At 38.6% G+C, this 21142-nt stretch overlaps 1 protein-coding gene across 2 annotated transcripts in view; it reads right to left on the bottom strand.

Annotated features, from left to right (window-relative positions):
• The window catches only part of LOC108672806 (protein quick-to-court), a 96564-nt gene that overhangs the window by 10218 nt on the left and 65204 nt on the right, over positions 1–21142 (bottom strand). Inside the window, exons 4-5 of one of the 2 annotated variants that reach the window (XM_018160553.1) lie at positions 17566–17748; positions 2007–2252 (exon numbers count right to left, since the gene is read on the bottom strand). In XM_018160553.1, coding sequence (XP_018016042.1) covers positions 2007–2252; positions 17566–17748 — 429 coding nt within the window. The remainder of the gene's footprint in view (positions 1–2006; positions 2253–17565; positions 17749–21142) is intronic. The other variant, XM_047881079.1, reaches the window with a different exon arrangement.

The following is a 21142-nucleotide window of genomic DNA, read 5'->3' as shown; positions in this document are numbered from 1 at the left end:
GAACGTACCTCATCGACATCATTTTTGCATTTGTATTGTGGATGTTAACGCGACGAAGCGTTCGGCAGCGACTAGCAATTGCATTTCGATGTTCCAAATAGTAGATCGAATTCTAGGACTGTGATGAAACATATCGGGGGCTCTTTTGATACATGAAACGTTGCGCACCGCATGCAAAACCGCCAATTAACGGCGGCGCTTCAATTGAAATACGGCAGATAAAAGCTACACCCACTGCCAGCATGCCACTCAGGAATACATTTCGCGCAGCCCATCTAATTACAATATTAATAACAGCAGCGCTGGTCGAAAGGTGTTAAAAAGCATCGGTTCAGCAGTGAAATATTATATTATATATTATATTATATTATATTATATTATATTATATTATATTATATTCGCTGTTGATTACTTGTCTGAGAAATATGGTTTTATTATATTATATTATATTTTATTTTATTATATTATATTTTATTAATATTTGCCATTTTAAGGAAGCGCAAACCCATAAATCGACGCGCCCTATCGTGAAAGGTAAAGTTTCGTTCAATTTCTCCTAAGAGAAAAATCTATTACAAATATTAACTCACACAAATCTATCAATTTGAAAAAATTAAAATTAAAAGAGCAAAATTTAGACAAGCATTTAATCACTTCCCTTTTTGGATCATAGAAAAAAAGTGGTATTTAGGTTGAGTAGATAAACCGTCAAAAATAGACATCCATGAGTAGGAAGCTATTTCGCGAGCAAAGAGTTATTTTACATAGACAATACCGTTATCTATCGAGATCATTTTCAATTTAAAATACATTCGTCAGTTGATAAGCTATAGAAAAAGGCGGCGTCCAAGATAGGTTGGTGAATTATCAAAGGAATTTGAATGTCCGATATATGTTTGGCTGCCTACGATGAATTTTAATATCATACTGCGTGAATTTTAAAATTGTCCGCTGTGTTCCTACAGCACTCAACTGTGCGTCAGATAAAGCTGGTAGCTCAAGTGAGTCGTTAGGCATCCGGCAAGACGGATCGTTGGGCTGACAAGCTCCTAAAGAGCAGCTACCCACACCCTCCCAAAAAATGACACCCTGGCGAAATTGATGGCATCTTTTTGAATATCAGGAGAGCTTTCTTAGCGGCCACTAGCCAAGAATTATTGAAGGTGAGAGATTGCGCAGAGACTACCGAGGTTGGGATGGAGTTGGCTAGATTAGGCAAGAAAACGTAAAGAATTTGAAGTGAACGTCGAATTAATTTTTGTGAAAGAACATTGAGACTCATGAACATAGATGTTGTTAATAATTTAACATCCAGATAAAAAACGAATTTATTTTCAAACATTAGCTTTTCAAATTATATCAATACAAAGATATTAATATCATAGAAAAGGAACCAAATTTCAATATTCACTCTTCAGGTACGGAGATTTGCCGATAAAAGGCTCTATCTTAAATTAGAATACGTGCAGTTGTATTATTTGATTTTCAATAGCAAGAAAATTCAACAAATGAAAATGTAACCCGGCTAAAAAATATATTGAGAAACGATTACTTGAGTCGGAAATAACATATGGCATAGCTGAAATAACCAGCGACACTTCAGCAGAACGCACCAAATTTCAGTGTTAGTTAAATTCAGCGCCATTGATCCGTAGACTAAGCGTCTACAGAACATCTTCATCACGACATATATGCTAATTGCTTACCATAGCAGTCAAGCATGCAGTCTCTGTCGCTCCTATTTTGAGGGCTCGGATGGTTGCACTGGTGCTTACCCTGAGGGCTCGGATGGTTACACTAGTACTCACCCTGAGAGCCCGGATGGTTGCACTGGTACTCAACCTGAGGGCTCGGATGGTAACACTGGTACTCACCCTGAGAGCCCGGATGGTTGCACTGGTACTCAACCTGAGGGCTCGGATAGTTGCACTGGTACTCATCCTGAGAGTCCGGATGGTTGCCCTGGTACTCACCCTGAGAGCTCGGATGGTTACACTGGTACTCACCCTGAGAGCCCGGATGGTTCTCGCGGCCCGCTGTGTAGGCGTGAGGTAGAAGCTCGGTGCTCCGTCGTGGTTGTGGCCGCAGTGGACGATGCCGGACACAAGCTTCCTGCCGGTGCTGGGGTCACAGCGCGGGTTGGTACCATCACAGCTGCTCAGGCACGACCCCAGCGAGCAGGAGTCCAGGCTGTTCACGGACTCGCAGTCGTCCAGGTCGAGGGGGGTCTCGTTGCGGCTCAGCGCGTCACACTGCCATGCACACGAATACACTTTGGAGGATTTTGTCCAACTGAGAAGCATGGGATTCTATGCGGAATTATGAGGGCACAATAATTAAAGTTCGCGGTGAGTGTATTTTGACATCCAGAAATACATTGGATGGAAGTTATGGAACTAACGTTCAAGGTCATCGAAAAAGTGTATTTATGGAATTTATTTAGTTAAGAATAAGCGATAAAATGAATAATATGGGAGTAACATAACCACGAATAAAATAAATTAACTAAAAAGCTCATTGAAATTCCTATATAACACACATCTTACAAGAGAATGGAAAGCGTGTGTGAATTAAAATCGGCCAGTCATTATCACTAATTGATGAACAGAAATCACACGCCTGTTGTCTACGAATCACCATACTGTTTCTCCTAACAATATATTCAATCATAAGGCCATACAGATTCATACTTAATGATTGTAAATGATAAATACATTCTTCAGCACATTCCTCGATATCAAGTGAACGGACAGATGTGATATTAGCCAGTGAAAGTATTCACTAGAAGTAAGTTGATCACGGCGAAGGCTATTGGCGGACATGCCGACCACAAATAAGCGTTCAAAGCACAGGAATGCATTTAAGTAACGTATGTATCAAGAATATAATTTCGTTCCTTATACGTTTCTGAAGAAACACGCAACCACAAGGGTCTCAGCGAAACTTTCATCCGTAGATTATCCCGTGCTTTCTCTTATCCCGACCGGGAGAGGATGTTAATGCATTATTCCCTTTGACCGGCAACACTGGGCACTCTAAGCACACCCCCCGAAGCCTGGCTAAGAGCAGCACAGGTAACGGCCGGCTAACACGAAGCACCAATAACGCACAAAAGCCTATTATAAATTACAGGCGTGTATTAGGAGGCCAACAAGTGGCCGACGCTCGGCCAGTGATGATGTGAAGCTGGTTCTTGACAAAGAGGCACTAGGGCAAGCCTGTGCTGATAAGTGCGATGTCTGAACAACAGCCGTGAATGAGGGCCTGCAATAGCACCAGAACAATGGCGCCGATAACCATCGCAGCTAAACGAATAATTCACATTAAATGCTATCATGCAACAGATCCCATACTATCCCGATGAGCTTTTAATGATGCAATGGAGATTAATGGTTATTGAAATAAAACATATAATACTAGCCTTATTAGTTACTAAGTTGCATCGGGCAGATCTCTAGCTGAGTCTCTGTCCAAGATGTATTCGGTCATCCGCCTAATGTGCATTTGTTTTTTAAAGCAGCTCTGATGTTTTCCTTGATATATGAGGCGGCAGAGAGAGGTAATAATTGGCTATATTATCCGCACAAGCGCTTCAACTGAGCAACGGACTACTGTTAAAAATAAAGTATCGCAAATGCCATTTGATTTCCAGTTGATCAAGAAATGCTTGTCTTTGATCACGACGTCAAGACAAGCATTAGTTGAATACTCATACTCCAAATACTACAAATAAATATAATTCTTTCGCATTTAGAGAAAAACATTTTAAGAAGAACAAAACCGTCAAAATACCGGCTGCTGAGGTCCGCATGCACTAGTATGCAATCCTTCGCAATGCTCGCTGAGGCTGACCACAACTGAGCTCGCGCCAGGAAGGCAGAGTTCAGCAAGCAAATAAGTCAAGGCAGGGCAAGAGTGTTGTCACTTAGGAGACAACAACCAAAGTAACGACGCTCTAAACCTTCCTTTCCAAGGCAATGACCAAACAACATTTTCTTCTGTCCAGCGTTGCGCGGAGCCAGCAGTAGAGCTGGAGGTCAGTGGCTGTGGCCCAGAATACTCAACTGCTCGTCACAACTGGGAACTGATAACGAGTCGAAGACACTGATAATAAGGCGCCGCTAGTGTAACGAGGAACAAGAAATGGTAACGGACAAACTCTGGCAACGAGTACCTGCAAAGATCTACCTCCAGGGTTCAAGGAAGGTAAACAAAGAAACCAATCGATGGGTTTCTTGACAGATAAACGGTTAATGTGAGTGTCTTTACAGAAGCAAGAGGCAAAATCCTGTTTCACTTGTTAGCCTCAACAGGGCGGCATTGTTTCCCTTCTCCTAACATTCTTGATGAATAAAAGTCTACAAGCAAGTATCACGAGCTCAAAGTAATCTCATATAACCAGTTGAACTATATGTGCTCATGCTAACTAGACACTAGCTTCCTGCACGGACGATTTCAACCCCAGAATTCCTACAAGAATTCTGACGAGGAAGTCCGAGTAAGTAAAGAAGCTGCAGATTCGCTATAGAATATTGCACACTTGCCAGACCCGCAGGGATGTTTTCTTTTCTTCGGAGTAGCTGCGAGACCAAAACAAAGAGCCTACCTTCCTGTGTGTAAAATAAATACAATTTTCTCCTTGTGCTTCCAACTAGAAGCGCTGGAGAATCGTCCACAATGGTGCTGTACGCCGACATATTTTCTTGCCCTAATTAAACGGACGATTGTGTGTTTTGCCTCAGAAATTATCAAGACGTGGACGGATTCTATTAGAGGAGCGCTTTGTTCTCGTGCGTAACAAGGGCAGCATTCATTTCCTTTGTTCGTAACTGCCGAATTACTCATCGAGAGCGTGCTGACCCGGATATAGATTTTGCCGGGGTATATTTTCGTTAGAGCGAAAATGAAGTATGGTTTTATCTGATATTTTTAACTTACGTTGTTATTAAGGTAAACAGGAGGTCAAATAAATGACAAATGAAGAATTGTAATACCTAATTAATGTTAGGAGAGAACTCATTAGTTCATAAAATGAAAATACATAGGATATGCGTGCGGTAAAAGATAAAACTAATCGCAATCAGAGCAATTAAATGGCTCATATTTTCCAAGTATGAACGTTCTTTTCTTACCAACAGCACGAGCAGCGAGCGAACGTAGCACTGAAATGCCTTTTCGTTAGGTAAGCTGGTTCAGGATGACTCAAACAAACGCAAAAATTGAATAGCAATTTGATCAAAGTCTCACTCATTCTTCGAGTGTAGATCGCCATCAAACAAATTCCGACAAGTTATCTGCAATATATACTCGTGCAGTGGCGCTCATAAACAAACAACTTCACACGCGCCCAGTCTGGCAATTATATCAAAATATTCGCTTTAAAAATGGTAGATCTCAATCAAAGCGAATTTGCTATACTAATCTCGAATGCTACGCGCCATGCATACGTAAATGCAAACAAACAGACGTTCATTTATCAGAGGCTCACTACACTCGCGTGTCTGACAACTAGAACACGATCCAGAAGACCAGTGATTCTGGGCTTAGAGGCACGCTATTAGTTTACGGTAAATGAATTATCAACACACAAGTAATCCAGGGCGAACGTATTGCATCGCAATAACCATGCAGTGCACACATTGCCAACAGAAGGGAGCACCGGAGCGGAACATCAGTCGATTATGCGCATCGCTGGACGCGGCGAAAGACCGGAGCGCGTAACCTCTCGTCTGCATCGCAGCAAATAAGATTCTGTCTCCCCCGCGTCACACGTTAGCATGCGGCAAAATATCTCGCGAGTGACGACCTGGACTTGACATGTTAAGCGCCTTCAGGAGTCACGCTTGCATGATTTGATTCGGTGCAGAGAAAGCGAGATGATGCTTCCCGAGATTCTGTTGTCTAGGGTCCGTCAAATAAACGGTTGTTAACAGAACGATTTTGTTCATTCACTCGGAAAATTGAGAACGGTTTCTCAACAAGTAACAATATAAAAGATATTGCTGATAATAATACGAGAGCATCGTAGAATATTATGTGAAAATACGAGTTTCTATGATCATGAGCGATATTAACCTGACATACGTATTCACGCTCATGAGTGCTCGCGCTAGGCTTAGATATAAGTGAATAGGATTTAAATTTTTGTTAAAAGTAAAAGTAAAGAGAAGCGTTAAAGTTTAACAATCGTGAGTACATTTACAATCGTGGCGACTAAACCGCATCAAAAATATGGAGTGCAATTAAATATTGTGTACTACTTCAATTGTGTAGAAATTCAAAATATTGTGTCTACACAATACTCTACAAATATTGTGCCTACAGATCTGTACCAACATACAGATGAGAAAGAACCTAAATCCTGGATTCCCGATATCCGCAGGAAAATACAACAAACCGATGATTTAATTTTGAGAAAAATAAGCCATTAAACTGATATTTCTGCAATGCATCAGCCACGACAAGTACATTTAATACAAGTAATTGGCATAATTCCAAGATCCTGAATTAAAATTTGAATTATTTTTGAGGTGGAAGAAGAAGGTTAAATACTGAAGCTGAAAGGCAATAGTCGGTTCAGGAAAGATTGCTGTTGTATATTCTACTTAGATGCAAATTCATTTTCGGTAGCGAGATTTTTGAAAATGATGACGAAATTGTAGGTACAGGAGAAAGATGAAACTTTTTTGCCAAAACAAAGCTACGACCATCACTTTGTTTTTTTTTTTTTCTGGCAAAAAAACAAAGCTACGACCATCACAAAACATACGACGATCATCTCTCGAATCTGAAATATAGAGTACTTACAAGCTAACGACGTTTTTCCATTGTGCCTCCGTCTACAGTATAGCAACTTTTGACCTTGGCGACGACCAATTTAAACCTACCTTCAGGACGTGTTTATTCTTAACCCTCGCCTAATCAATAATTTATGAGCGGGCGGAGGGAATATAATACAAGGCTACAGAATACGAATAAAAAAGCCAGTCAATATAAAGAAAAGGAATTTGTATGATTATGTTGTTGATATATGGTTTGATTGAGTTTGTCGTCAAACATTGATGGTTATCAAACAAGAACCATGATAAAACCAAGAAAGAAGGACTTAAAATTATAAAAACTCATATATTTTCCGTCAATTTGACAGACCAAAGATACCATTAGGCACGTGGAAGCTTTGTTTTTTTTTTTTTTTGGTTACTACTAAACTGCATTGAATTTCTGTAAGGAAAAACATCGTAACGTGTGGACAAATTTGCTCGCTTTTGCGGCGATGGACATAGCAAATTCTTCCTCCAGAAAGGACGCAATCTTGACAAAGATGGCCATGACGGCTTCGGGATGCGTTTGGTGGTGGCAAATGGGGGTAATTTCCGACATAAATATGATGACACACGACCGTTTGTAGGGAAACCGAATCACCGTTAACACATATTCTCGTCAGGGTCAAGGTGTCATGCCAAGGTGAGATGGGCGCACGAAACGACATGAGGAGCAGCAATACAGGGTAATCGGAGAGTGAATGATGACAAACAAATTAGAATTCATATTCTATTAGAATACGTAAATTCTATTAGAATACGTAAATTAGAATTCGTAAATTCTACTACGTAGAATTTAGCTTCATACATATTTTATGGATGGGTGGAATGTTAACTATTGAAAGAACAGGGAATAGGGAAGGAACATTCCCCGACGCGAAGGAGGAATGATAGTCAATGAATGATTTTTTCATGTTCGCTTAAACGGTTCACCAAACGTTGGACGAAGGAAGCTGCGAGCGCTGCAAATCTCAGCATTCAGGAACGACTAGATTTAAAAAAGCGCTAGTATTAAAAGAAGAAGTCGATAGCGGTCGAGTGCTCTAAATGGTAAATCGATGTCCCAGGGCACGGCAGTTATCCCGTCGAGAATCCTATAAATAAAGTCTCAATTTTATGCAGGAGGAATAGACATCCACTGCAACAAATAGAGAGGGAATAAACATATTGAGAAAGGAATTACAAATAAACTGTTCACGGTCTAAAAAATTTACTTTTTGAGAGATGAGGAATTGCAGAGGATTGTTTTAGTGGATACAATTGGCACCATCCAACAGAAAATGCATCTGGACACAACTTTTATCAGCCATCTGAATCCAGCATAGAGCCGACAGCCTATTTCCTAATTTAACTGCCTAATCTATGAGATGAAAAAGTGATGATTATTTAATTAGTGGCCAACAACAAAAACATTAAAATAAATACAATAATCAACAGAACGCAGACTGACGCCTGATGTGGACTTTAGAACAAACTATGGACAATAAAATGAGTACATTTCGCGATTGCAAGTCAAGTTCCGCGGCTCGGTCATGACGTCTTTATTAAACGAGGATTATATTTACCAACAAGATTTACCGGATACTCATCAATTCATGATATCAACTCCAGCACGTAATTCTAAAGAAAACTTCGAGGCACCGCGATTGAATTTCAATCGCCACGGTTATACTTTGCCGTAACATAAGTCGAAGAAGAAAAATCAGCAGGAGCGTCTTAACTCCTAACCGGAAATTTGAAGCTTTGTGTGTAGCGGGGCTGGGATGTTTAAGATAAGGTTATGTGCTAAATCACGGACGGTCATTGGCTGCCAGTTTAAGGCCGACGATGCAACGGTGCTGTCTGAAGGCCAAGTAAATTTAATCCCATGAAGGAAATGTAATCTCGCCTCACATTATCGTTGTAGGTGAAACTTGTTATACGGAATAAATACAGGTCTCAAGTCTAAGATTGACACGCTTACTTGTCTAACTGATTGGATGTTGACGGAAAGATTGACTTTGACCTATCATAGCAGAAACTTGTAGTTTAGACTTGTATCATACTGAGTAGTTTGTCTAGTGTCTTTTTCATTCAGGAGGCGTTAGCCAATTGTCTGTGTATTAGTATACATTATCCGTTGTCAATGCTTAGGCCTGGTGACTAGTCTCTGTCAGTAGACAAAGGGTTAACACTCTTTGTTTTGTTGTAATTATCTTTTTTCTGAATTATATTTTCAATTAAATTGGTCAATAAATACAACGTTTCGCTAAGCATTTCCATCAATTTCTTCCTTCAAAAAACCTGCAGAGCAATTATGAAGACGCCTTCAATATTATAATTTAGTTTGCAATTAGCGCACTTAATTAAGAAACTATCTTATAAGGAACCTCACAGACATTCTACGCCGCAGAAGCAGGAAACTAATTCAAATGAGAAATTTTCTGGAAAATGTTTTCCATTTCTTAAGAAAATGGCACTCTGAACCTGGCATCCAGGACTTCCCATACGACTTCTCATCAAGCTAGCAATTGGAATAATTATGCATGCAAATACAAGACTTCTCTTTTGGCCGCGGTAAGTGAAAGGTGTCGACGAGTCCAGCGTAACTGGTTTGCATAATCGCGGCCAAAAATTACCTAGACTGTCAAATTTTAGGCAGGAATTAAAGAGAGTATAGTCAACCTGATGAATGCGAGCTTCCGAGTTGCGGCAGAATTCTCGAGAAATGTTACGATTCTCTTTATCCACGTCAGCGATTAGCGGGACTGCAGGTTTAAAGATTTGGCAGTTGTTGGCAGGCGGATGTCTGATGCGCTTTATATTTAAATGTATCCCACATCTGAGCTATAATAAAGACATTGAATCTCCAACAAACGAACCAATCTAAATTTTTGGCCTTAACATAGAGAAAATATATATTCTATAAGATTATAAAATTAAAACAGAATGGTGGACAAATTTTTAAGAAAAAAAGGTTAATTTTTTTTCTTGAATGCCTTTACAAAATTTTACAGTTTGATTAATCTTTAGCGCGGTTAGAATATTTAAAGAATTTTAAAACACACTTTTTTGTAGAAATTGTCAAGGCGCGATTCGTTCTATGTTTAGAACATAGCCTCATAATATTTTTTCAAGACAGCTGGTCAAGTCCCATGTGAACGTAGCACTCATAGCTCCAATACATCAACCGTGATTAACTGTGACACGTGTAATTCTACGCAAGAAAACTTTGAAATGAACTACAAGATTGATGATACAAGGAGTCATAGCGCCAAGCACAGAACATTACTATAGTGAAGACAAGCAAGAGGACTATTACTATAGTGAGCAATCGGATGTCGACGACATTGAACGACATGATAAAGACCAGCGCAGCTCCTGCGACGTGTGAGTGAAGACAGACGTTAAGTTTGTACTAATGAAGCTCAGTTTATATCAACGATTAAAGCGCAGCGTATAATACATCTTGTCGCCATGACCTAGCATGGCGAAGTGGTGGCCTATTCTGCCGAGCCCGGTCGTTGTCATGTGTCCGTGAATAAAACGTTTCGTTAATCATCTCAATAAATTTAATATCTTACGCATGCAAATAGAATAATTGTATCACAGATTTCAATCAGTTACAACTTTAAAATCGAGAGCCTCAAGTTCCAGTTCGGTTAAGTTTTAAACATTGAGGAACGATAACGCCACCAAGACTTTACATCGTTGAAATGAATATGATTGATATGTTATGATTTGATGATAAATTACCCAACATATAATTTGTACGTAAACATATTTCAAATTTCTATGCAAACGATATCATTGAAACCCAATGGTCCTCCTACATCCGAGGCCAATTGAGCGATGCAAATTGTATACAAACGCAACACTAGTTTTAAATATATCACCTTCGAGCTTATAAAATATTTTGAAAATTCGAAATCTGGAGCCTTTCAATTATGGCCATCCGAGTTCGAGTGACACGTGCTATTTCTCAAGGATATGGATTCTGAAGTTCCGAAGAGCTCACTTCTTGTATCCAGTTTACGAAATGCTTGACTGGCGCAGTTAGATTGTATACAATTAACGGCTCTCCATTTTAATTGGTGTTCACTTCAACCCAACGGCGAAGCAAGCAATTCGATCAAGAGGAAGTGCCGTTCGTATGACTTCCAATATCGTTCATACGTAGTGATCCGTATTCTCGGATCTAAAATAACTAATCTTAGATCTTAGAACAGAAACAAGTGACAAAACACTTGAAGTCATAAGAGAATCCACGAACCTTGAAAATTGTTGATAAAAAACCCAAGCACCACAGCAACTGCAGGGTACATGCATTTTTGTTAGTGTGTAACAAAAAAACATGGATTAGACTATAAAAACTAAAAAGCGAAAAAAACTACTTTAAATGTAGCCTTTAGCTCATATCCACTAGAAATTGGGAAGAGATGGGTTTTTACTTCATTACTCTGTCTTTTGTTTGTAAATTTAGGTTTTAACTTCTGTATATTTTTCTTTTAAATTTCGACTGTATTAACTTCTGATTGTGTTTGTGTCCTAGTGTTTTCGAACTGACGATGGAGCTGGAATCCGTAACGTTTTAAATTGAGATATGGTGAATTTTTGTGGAGTTTTTTTCGCTTTTAAATTTTTAGTGAACTTGTGATTTAAGCAATCTAGTGACATTAATACATGGAATAGAGAGTCAGATTAGTTCCGCGTGAGGGATACGAGTTCATCAGTTGGACAATGAAGCTCTCAACAAGCCCAGTGGCGGCCCCCACGACACGTAGTTGGCAAAAATGTTCTATTTAAGGACATGTGCACACGCTCACAACTGGACGTTAATCAGGCTGCATGGATCCTCGAGGTTCGTTTTCCTGTGATTACAAAGACGTCATTTTGACTCGAGAATGAGCTTATTCAGGTGCTACAATACGTTAATGAGAAGGGGCGAAAGCGCTTCAATGACATGGTGTATGTAGTAGGCGGTAGCAGAATGAAGCTACGACTGAGGCTATATTGCACGGATTGTTTAAAAAAAAACAGTTATTATCTACGATAAGATCTCAAGTGACGGTAACCCGCTAATGAATTTCCAAAATCGTATAAAATTTAACAGCCGCGTTCGGAGAAAAGTAAAGAAAAATATCTGAGGTAATTTTATCGAGATTTCACAGCAATGCGCTTTAAGTGCAAGCTGCAGAAAACAACACCTCTTGTAGGCAATTTAGTACTGAATCTAGAAGAAGGAGTTGGAATTACGTATCCTGAAATTGGGACAACACAAACAACACTCAGACGAATTAAGGTCGATTGCAGAGCAACAATTCTCTCACGCAAGGAAGAATGGCTCTCCAGAGGACAATTGAAGAAAAGGAAATAGTCTGTAATTCGTCCGAACAACACTACATTCGAACATCTAAAATCGATCCTAAAAGTAAATGCAAAAAGTTATACAAAATTGGCACTTAACACAATGTTGTTTACCTAACGCAATTTTGAGTTAAGTTAGTCAATGAAATAATGATTATCTAAAGTATAACGTTCATAGTTCATACCAACCTGAATGAGTCTTTTCAATTCGAGCATCGTCACCCAAGAGAACATAATAATATGCGTTTAAAAATTACTTTTTAAAGACAACGCTTCTGAAGAATGCAGTCTCTTTGATGTTACACATGTACAATAAATTTCTAATTTTATTTTTATATATTAAAAAATTAATTTTCAACTTTTTAATACATAAAAATATTTTAAATTTTCAAAATTATTTATTCTGTCAACTGATTCATGCATTGTCTCTAACTTTATGAAAGTGTGCAAAATTTCAGATCGATTGGACAGGTAGAAGTGTGTCAAATATGATTATAAAATTTGTAGCAGACAAAATTATTTTTAATTTTTTTTAAGATTGAGAAAAAATGTTTAGTGTTAAAATTATTTATTCTGTCAATTGATTCATGCATTGTCTCCGACTTTACGTAAGTGAGCAAAATTTCAGATCGATTGGAGAGGTAGAAGTGTGTTTAATATCGATTATAAAATTTGTGGCAGACAGACAGACAAACAAACAACAAAAAGTGAAGTTAAAGAGTCGTGTTGTAAGAATGGCAATTAAAAAAAAATATCAACGAGTTTCACCTCATAGGAGTAACAGGTCGTTAAAATCTGTCAAGGTCGGTATTTCAACACCAGCCAGACTTTAGATCTCATATACAATCCAAAACAATTCCACTAAGTTCCCGTTTCAATTACAGAAAAATCGTCGGCTGTCATGACGTCTGCTGTTATTGACACAACTATAACCATATCTTCAACCTGAGTATTGTTTAAGGCAACTAAAATTGTAAGTATATTTTCTGGTATGATTATGAACGGAACTACCGTCTGTGGTATTCTCGATAATCTACGATTCTGAGGACTTCAGACAATGTCGAAACTCCACACGTTCATCATACTTGAGAAATAATTGTTTGAAATGAAAAGAATTGGTCTCATTGGTGCGAATCACGTTCAACTCAAAAAAATAAATCTTCTCTACACCTGAGCAAGATTTTTAGGAATGATTTCCCTCTCTATATATCACAAGACATCCTGATGGATTGATGACATACAACATCCCGATGGGTTTATGCCATAAGGCATCCTGATGGCTTGGTGACATAAGAAATCCAGATGGGTTAATGACAAAAGACATCCTGATGGGTTGATGACAAAACATCCTGATGGGTTGATGACAAGACATCCTGATGGGCTGATGACATAAAACATCCTGATGGGTTGATGACATAAGACATCCTGACGGGTTGATGACAAGACATCCAGACGGGTTGATGACATGACATCCTGATGGGTTGGTGACTATAAGACATCCTGATGGGTTGATGACATAAGACATCCTGATGGGTTGATGACAAGACATCCTGCGATGGGTTGATGACATAAAACATCCTGACGGGTTGATGACAAGACATCCTGATGGGTTGATGACATAAAACATCCTGATGGGTTGATGACATAAGACATCCTGATGGGTTGATGACATAAGACATCCTGACGGGTTGATCACAAGACATCCTGACGGGTTGATGACAAGACATCCTGATGGGTTGATGACAAGACATCCTGATGGGTTGATGACATAAAACATCCTGATGGGTTGATGACATAACGCATCCTAATGGGTTGATGTTATAAGACATCTTGATGGGTTTTAAGAGAAAAATCAGACGCATTTGCCAATTTTTTTCACTTTCCGGCAGCAAATATTTGAAAATTATTTTAGATGATCGGCAATTTCGTACATGGGAATTAATAACTCAGCGATTGGCAAGTTTAGCTATGTGCACGAGTGATGATTGGTTCAGAGACTCATGATGTTCACAAAACTGTTGAGATAACATTGCATACATCCACCAACTCAATGAAATGATTGGCGTTGAATGTATGCGACGCTCTCTGTTTATAAGCCTCAGATAGATACCGTTGCTCTAGCTTAAAATGCCTGTAAAATCGAATTCCCTTCAGCAGCCAAACATAGACTAATGATTTGAATACATTCAACAGCACGACCTTAATGATTTTAATTTTACAGTTATCGTTCTCTGTAACATTGCCGCTCAGTTAGTATGCTCCCTCCCCTCCCGATTATTGAATGTAATTTGTCAGATCTCTAAGGACAGCAGGGGAGAAATAACGATAGAAAGATTCTTCCCGCTTCTCCTTCGCAATATTTGAATAAATTTATTCCATATAAAATGAATATCAATGGCTTTGTCTAAGTTCACTTGAGACCTGAGCATTTCATGTAAAACCTGGTTAGCTATAGCAGTCCAAATCGTCTATGTTTCGACATAGTGAGCTTATTCTAGTGCTGTTTTTTATTCGCTGCGGCATTGGCTTAAAAAGTAGGAAAATCACGACGTAAATTTTCATTTTTCAATTTAAGCCTCCCGCTCAATTTTAACACGCACAACCGATGTAAAGCTAGTCAACAAGCTTCACGAATATTTGCCATTAAATTCAACTTTTCACATGAATTCTTATCATCAGATGTTCACATGTTACGACTTATGTCGATGGTAGACCGTCATGTCAGCTATAGGTGCTTGATAATACGGCACCTCGTTACAGATTCATGCGAGCGCAACTCGTCACATATTCAAATGAGAGAAAGCAAAAGGAGGACAAAAGCCTGCCTGAATTTTATTAGGAGACAAAGGAGGCGAGCAGATGAGCTCCTAATTCATCAAACACGCGGAAAAAATGTAGAAAATTGTCACGTTTCAGATAGACGGTCATCGTCATCTCTGTCTGCTAGAATTAATATTCTGTTCCACATCCAGCCATTGGAATGAAAACTTTGTCACCTGAATGTCATCTTTCCATCAAAATCATTATCCTCATTTGAAGCCGTTCAAAATTTTTACAATTAGAAACGAAAATGTGGCTGTTGTAACCGATAATCTTAGATTTCAATATTGAGTGTCCTGAGTTGCTGAACCACTGCTTCACACACGAGATTAAAAAATTGAGGCATGACAAAGTTAGGCAAAATCATGCCTTGTGTTCGGTAGATATTGAGAGACAGGTATCTTGCAACACTGCTTAAAAGTGAAAAAAGTGGTAAAAAAAACTAAGCCGCGTCAGATTCTACGCGAAAACAATATCAGAAAGTGAAAATTGTATCATCAACAATCCACGATCGTACTGATTCGACGATGGTCATTATTAGCTGCTTTTAATGCACATTTAACATTATTATAATGAAAGATATTTGGTCGATTAATTAATTCGTTCCTACCGACAAAAAAATTACAATTTATCTTCAATTATTTTAAAATAATTTGTGAATCTGAGAGATAATTTCAGGTCCTTCAGCCGCAAGGCAACTCGTAGTGCAGGCCGCGGTATTTTGCTGCAGTGTTCATTAGCTCTGCAGGAGCAAGGGTCTCAGCGCTCGAGGGCCATCGCGGTCCAGTAAGTTCATTTCGAGCCTCTAAGGAAAGTTTACTTCCATTTTATAATTTGTCGAGGGCGGTGATTGCTTGAGCTGCAGCTGCTGCTAAGCCACCACCTGCCGGCCTCTGACCTTAATATAATTTGTTACCAGTGCAAATATATCTTTATTATTCTTGTTGCTTGAGTTTTCAATTTTGAGTTGAAGGACTCAAAAAAATAAGAGGTAAATTAAGGACTCTTGAAAAAGGATTTGTTTTGTCTTCACGGAAAACTCTTTCACTTCGATATTAAACATTTAAAAATACGTAGTAATTCAGTTGTGAACTTTTTCCAGCGCATCTTTGCGATTTAGTTTTATTCAACTTTTTACTTGCAGCCTTTCCATGAATTTGAAGTCGGATTGTACTTTTTGCAGAAGATAATTTTTCTGCCAACAAGTTTCATCCCAGAAATTATATCATTGATTTAAATACGTTTCGATAATGAGTGAAAAGCGCATCACCGGCGTGAAATTTCACATCATGACACATGCATGGAAGCGTTTATTGAATCCAGTTGGAGTCAGTAATTGAAGCGGAGTGCGCGCCTTTGGCAGAAAATAATTGCATATCAGAGAATTATGATTCAATTTAACTTATTGCGGAGCAACGACAGCTAAAATATACAAGGTTTTATTCTCTAGAAATAGCAGAAATTCTCTATTGCTGTTTTGATTATTTACTATTTTGACTATTTACTACTACTATTACTATTTTAAGTTGTTTGACGAATGTTAAAAATTCTGTCCAAGTCCATTATTGGCAAACAGAAGAAACTATTGACAATTTATGTTAGAAGTTCCCGAGCGAGCGCTGTGGGCTCATGAGCCACAGCCCAGCTCTGGCTTGCTGTATTAATTTCACAGCTTTTTGCGAGCCCGAATAGTTGGGGGCGAACAATCGAAAATGTGAGAAGTTACTGCAAATGTACATTGCCAAACGATGGGAAGTTAAATATTGAGCTTAGAATCTTAAAATTTAAAACAACACATTTCGCTTTCAAAAATATCCTCTTAAAATTTGCTGCAAAAATTGACCGAAAGCTACGCAAAAAAAGAACAGCTACGCAGGGAATTGAGATTATTTTCTTAAATTTATATGACTGATATTTAAAACACGATAACAACAAATAGAACAATTTAAATAATGCACGGACATTTGGATAATTACATTATTAATAATAAGACTGTTTTGGTAAGACTAGTAACTAAATCTACACAAAAGTAAACACTCAGCTAAAAGTTCAAAGTTCCAATTTCATGAAAACTTGAATAAAATATCATGTGACATGCGTATACTATATCTATTATGTAGGTACTCATTACCGGTGGCGATCTGAGATCGTGGATGGTATATAAAAGATCGCATCACGTTACTGGAGCAACAAATATGATCTAGAACACGTGACACGGGATCAAGAACTTGAAAAGAGGAGTTAATTGAACAATCTAAAAACAATAATTAAAAAGAAAACATGCCAGTATTTCCATTCATAGACTACGTCAGTTTTCTGTTTATTGTTGCAAATTATTGTTAAAATCCAACAATTTTTTACGAATGTTAGTAAAATAACGGTATTATTTTTTGACTAATGACTACAATACGAATTGCGCTGAACCAAAAACTTCTAATTGTTTACCGAAAACACAATGCTATACCTAATTAGTTAAGATTATGCAGGCTTGTCATATGTTAGGCCCAGTGTATAATTAACTCTACGAACAGTTTATAATGAACAAATAAACAAACATCATGCACATCAGAGCTCTAACCGATGACACTTGACTTCCTTCCGCGCTCACAGTTCCTGGCGCACTGGCAACATGAGATGGCGGGGAGCTGGCGCTAGCGGGTAGTTCACCTCTCAGTTCTGTTGAGTCGCTGGGCGCGGGAGGTGGTGGCGGCGGGTGAATGCAGTTTTCAAAATTTTCATTGGTAGGTTTGTGACTAAAATGCTGTAAAAGAATCCACAAAATATGAATTAAACAAATGACAGTATATTCATTATGAAACGTAGCCCATTTAAACAGTGGAGCTCATATATTGCAAAATTGTGTGTAGGGATAATTTTTCGCTGAGAAAATGGGTCAAATACGGTAAATTAGGTCTATGTGAACAATTTGATGCGGTATAAAAAAATAATAATTCACGTAATAAATTCGTATGAATCATTCGTAAAATATATATTAAACAAATACTGAGGCATTGTCATGATATTTATTTCTGGCGGTCCACGTAATGAGATTCGGTGCTTCATGAAGACGTATGTTGAATTTCTGGTGCTCCCATCAGTTGACAAGACAAGAACCGTTGAATAAAGGCTTAGGCGACTTTGAGCACAGCGTGACTGACAAGTCCTTCACAGGCGGGCGCACAAAGAACTCTTCGCGAGCCGTCAAAGGGAATGCGGCGTGAGGAGGATGACTCAACAGAACAAGGTTCTAGATGAACCCTCTGGGGGCAACTACGTATGCCAAGTCTTCTAAGATCCAATGTCAAGCACGGGTAGCGTAAACGATGACTAAAAAAGTGGCTCAAAGATGGAAAAATATTGTGAACAGTCACGTATACAGGCTTTGTTCTCCAAATAAAAATTTCCAAAACGATTCTGAATGAGTGTGCAATTGAACACAACTTACAACTAGAAATCTTAACAACAATACATAATTTTACATCTTTAGCAAATGTTTATTTATTATATGCTAGTAATCTATAATCAGTAAGAACGACGACGCCTGGAAGCGCTATTTTATCCCAGAGTTAACATATTTTACGATTGGTGCTATCGTAGAAAATTTTGTAGTTTCATTAACAGGGATTAAGCTGGAAAACGCAGTCATCTTCAGAATTGATAAGAGGTAAAGTCAAAATTTGCAGTAGCGAGTTTGAGGCAGGAAATGGAATGCAAGCAAGAGTTCAATTGACCGTCAATGGCAGCTGCTATTATAATGCAAATGTACATTGAGAAATGAGCCTAAATCTACCCAGGAAATCTGCCCGAATTATGCAGAACAAACTCATTTGAAGCTGCGATGACTGCCAAGGAATGGAGAAGACCATCTCGATGCAGACTTAACGCAAACTTTGCGAGAAATAACAACACACAATATTAACATGATCACTCATAAGAAGTTAGATAGAAAAAAAATTAATGTAGCGTTATCGTTGCCTTGAGTTTTGTGATCTTAAAAAAATTGGCTTTCGCTCCAATAGTGATAAAGTCCAACAGTCCTGGATGGACAACTTCGTTCTGTGGTTCAATAAATACAGATTGCTAATCGCTAAAGTTTTTTAATGTAGAATGCACAGTTAAATACTCGTATCCTAACACAATATTTCGCTACATACGTCTCCCATCATTAATTGTAGCCTAATTGCAATCGGCCGGTGATTGGCATCAACAAATTATTTATGTAATTTATGTGTTTATACCGCAAATTAATTATGATTTGCAAAAACAAAGAAAATACCAAGTTATTCGATAACATTTCGTATTACAGGGTGATTCGCGGAAATCACCCGATTTGAAAGCTCAATAAGAAAAAACCCAGTAATTATATCATTAAAATATAGATTTTGTTGAAAAAGACATTGCGTGAATTTTCGTATTATTTAGTTTTCAAGATGCCATCGGATAAATGACGGCCTGTATTGTGAATGTATTCAGTTAATCGATTTTAGAAGTTCCGTTCAACTCGCTGAAGCATATTGACGGGTATGTTGGCGATGGCTTGGCGTATGTTGATGTTATTCAAATGAGGCAGGATTCTGGGACAGTCATTGTAAACAATTGATTAAACCCCATAAAGACAATCACACGGAGACAAATCGGGGGATAGGGCCGGCCAAAAAAAGTCACCTCTCAAGAAGATGAGGCGCCCTGCAAAATGTTATCTCTGAAGATCCCTCGAACATCGCGCTGTGTGGAAAGTGGCTCCATCCTGTTGAAACCAGACATCCATGGCATTCATTTCAGCCAGTTTTGGCAAAAAAGCATTAAACTTTTTCGTGTACCGAGCTGCATTCACCGCTACTGCGCGTTCGTTTTCCTCTAAAGAATAAGGATCAATTAAGCCGACTTTTGACGCCGCCCACCACACAGTTAAGAGTTCACAATGATGTGGCCGTTGATGGAGTTCACGCGGATTGTTATCTCTCCAATAACACCAGCTAGGCGGGACATGAAACTTCATGACCTAGCCTTTCATTTGAAATACGCTCCGCTCTTTTATACAACATCTGGCTGCTTTGCGCGAAATACTAAACAGCAAGTTTCCGTGAATCACCACCCTGTATAATAGAAAACATTTCGCTGACCAGACAAACATCATTCTTGCAACGTCGTCTTGACGTTACATTTTATAGTTGTTTTAATGTTGAAAAGCGAATGGTTTTAAAAATTAAACTACGATGATATCATGTTAATGCATGACCGGATTACATTATGCATGTATAATCGTGAGTCACATTATATGAGCATCTTAATTATTACAATTAGCTGTATTAATTAAATGCAGAAATACTATTAGCGCCACTATCTATTCACTTAATTTTGACTATCCGCTGGGAAATCCTTCTTATATGTCTCTTAGAGCCGTTTCATGATTTATGACTCCACCTCTTGGTGCTTCAGATTTAGAGGTTTTAGAATCGTTGTATATTCTTCATACCTTGCTTGAGTGATGCTAGTAGTTCTTGTACGCGTAAACTCGTTGACCGTTGGTATGTTACTTCACCCGATTATCTTGATTTTAATTACTTCCATGTAAATAGTGTTGTTCCATTGAATTAAACTTGTATTCCTGTCGTTTGTGAAATAAGGATGGAACCGGTTTCCGGAACGTTTTCTAGGGACACTTGGTCAATTTACTAGTCACTTTTTGGCTTTAGAATTGTAACAAATCATAATACTGGACTTGTCTGGATTGAGAACCGAATATCGTGAAGCTACGACGCTTTTTTGTAAATCGTACTATAGGATTCGCAAGTGTCTAATCAATCGCAGGACTCGTCTAGGTGAGTACTCACATAATAGATTATAGCGGTTTCAGCGTTTATTAGGCCGTAGGCCTGTAGCCGATTCTTAACATCGCAGAATATTCACAGCTCGTTGCGGTCTCGAACGCGCAACTCACTGCTTCAATTTTGCTCTCCTTATCCGCACGGCCTGCTTGCCGATTCTGACCAGAAACTGGCGCACAGAGCTGGGATCGAACAAGCACCTTTTTGCGACAATCTTGGTACTCTGAACTGTAACCACTGGGCCACCCTGGCATGTTAAGCATTAATAAGAACATGTTATAAAAAGTTTTCGTTTGAAGTTTTAAAATGCATAGTTAACAGGGCGTC

This window comes from Hyalella azteca, unplaced genomic scaffold (assembly GCF_000764305.2).
Source record: "Hyalella azteca isolate HAZT.00-mixed unplaced genomic scaffold, Hazt_2.0.2 contig6976, whole genome shotgun sequence".
Taxonomy (NCBI): domain Eukaryota; kingdom Metazoa; phylum Arthropoda; class Malacostraca; order Amphipoda; family Hyalellidae; genus Hyalella; species Hyalella azteca.
This window is presented reverse-complemented; position numbering and strand designations above follow the sequence as displayed.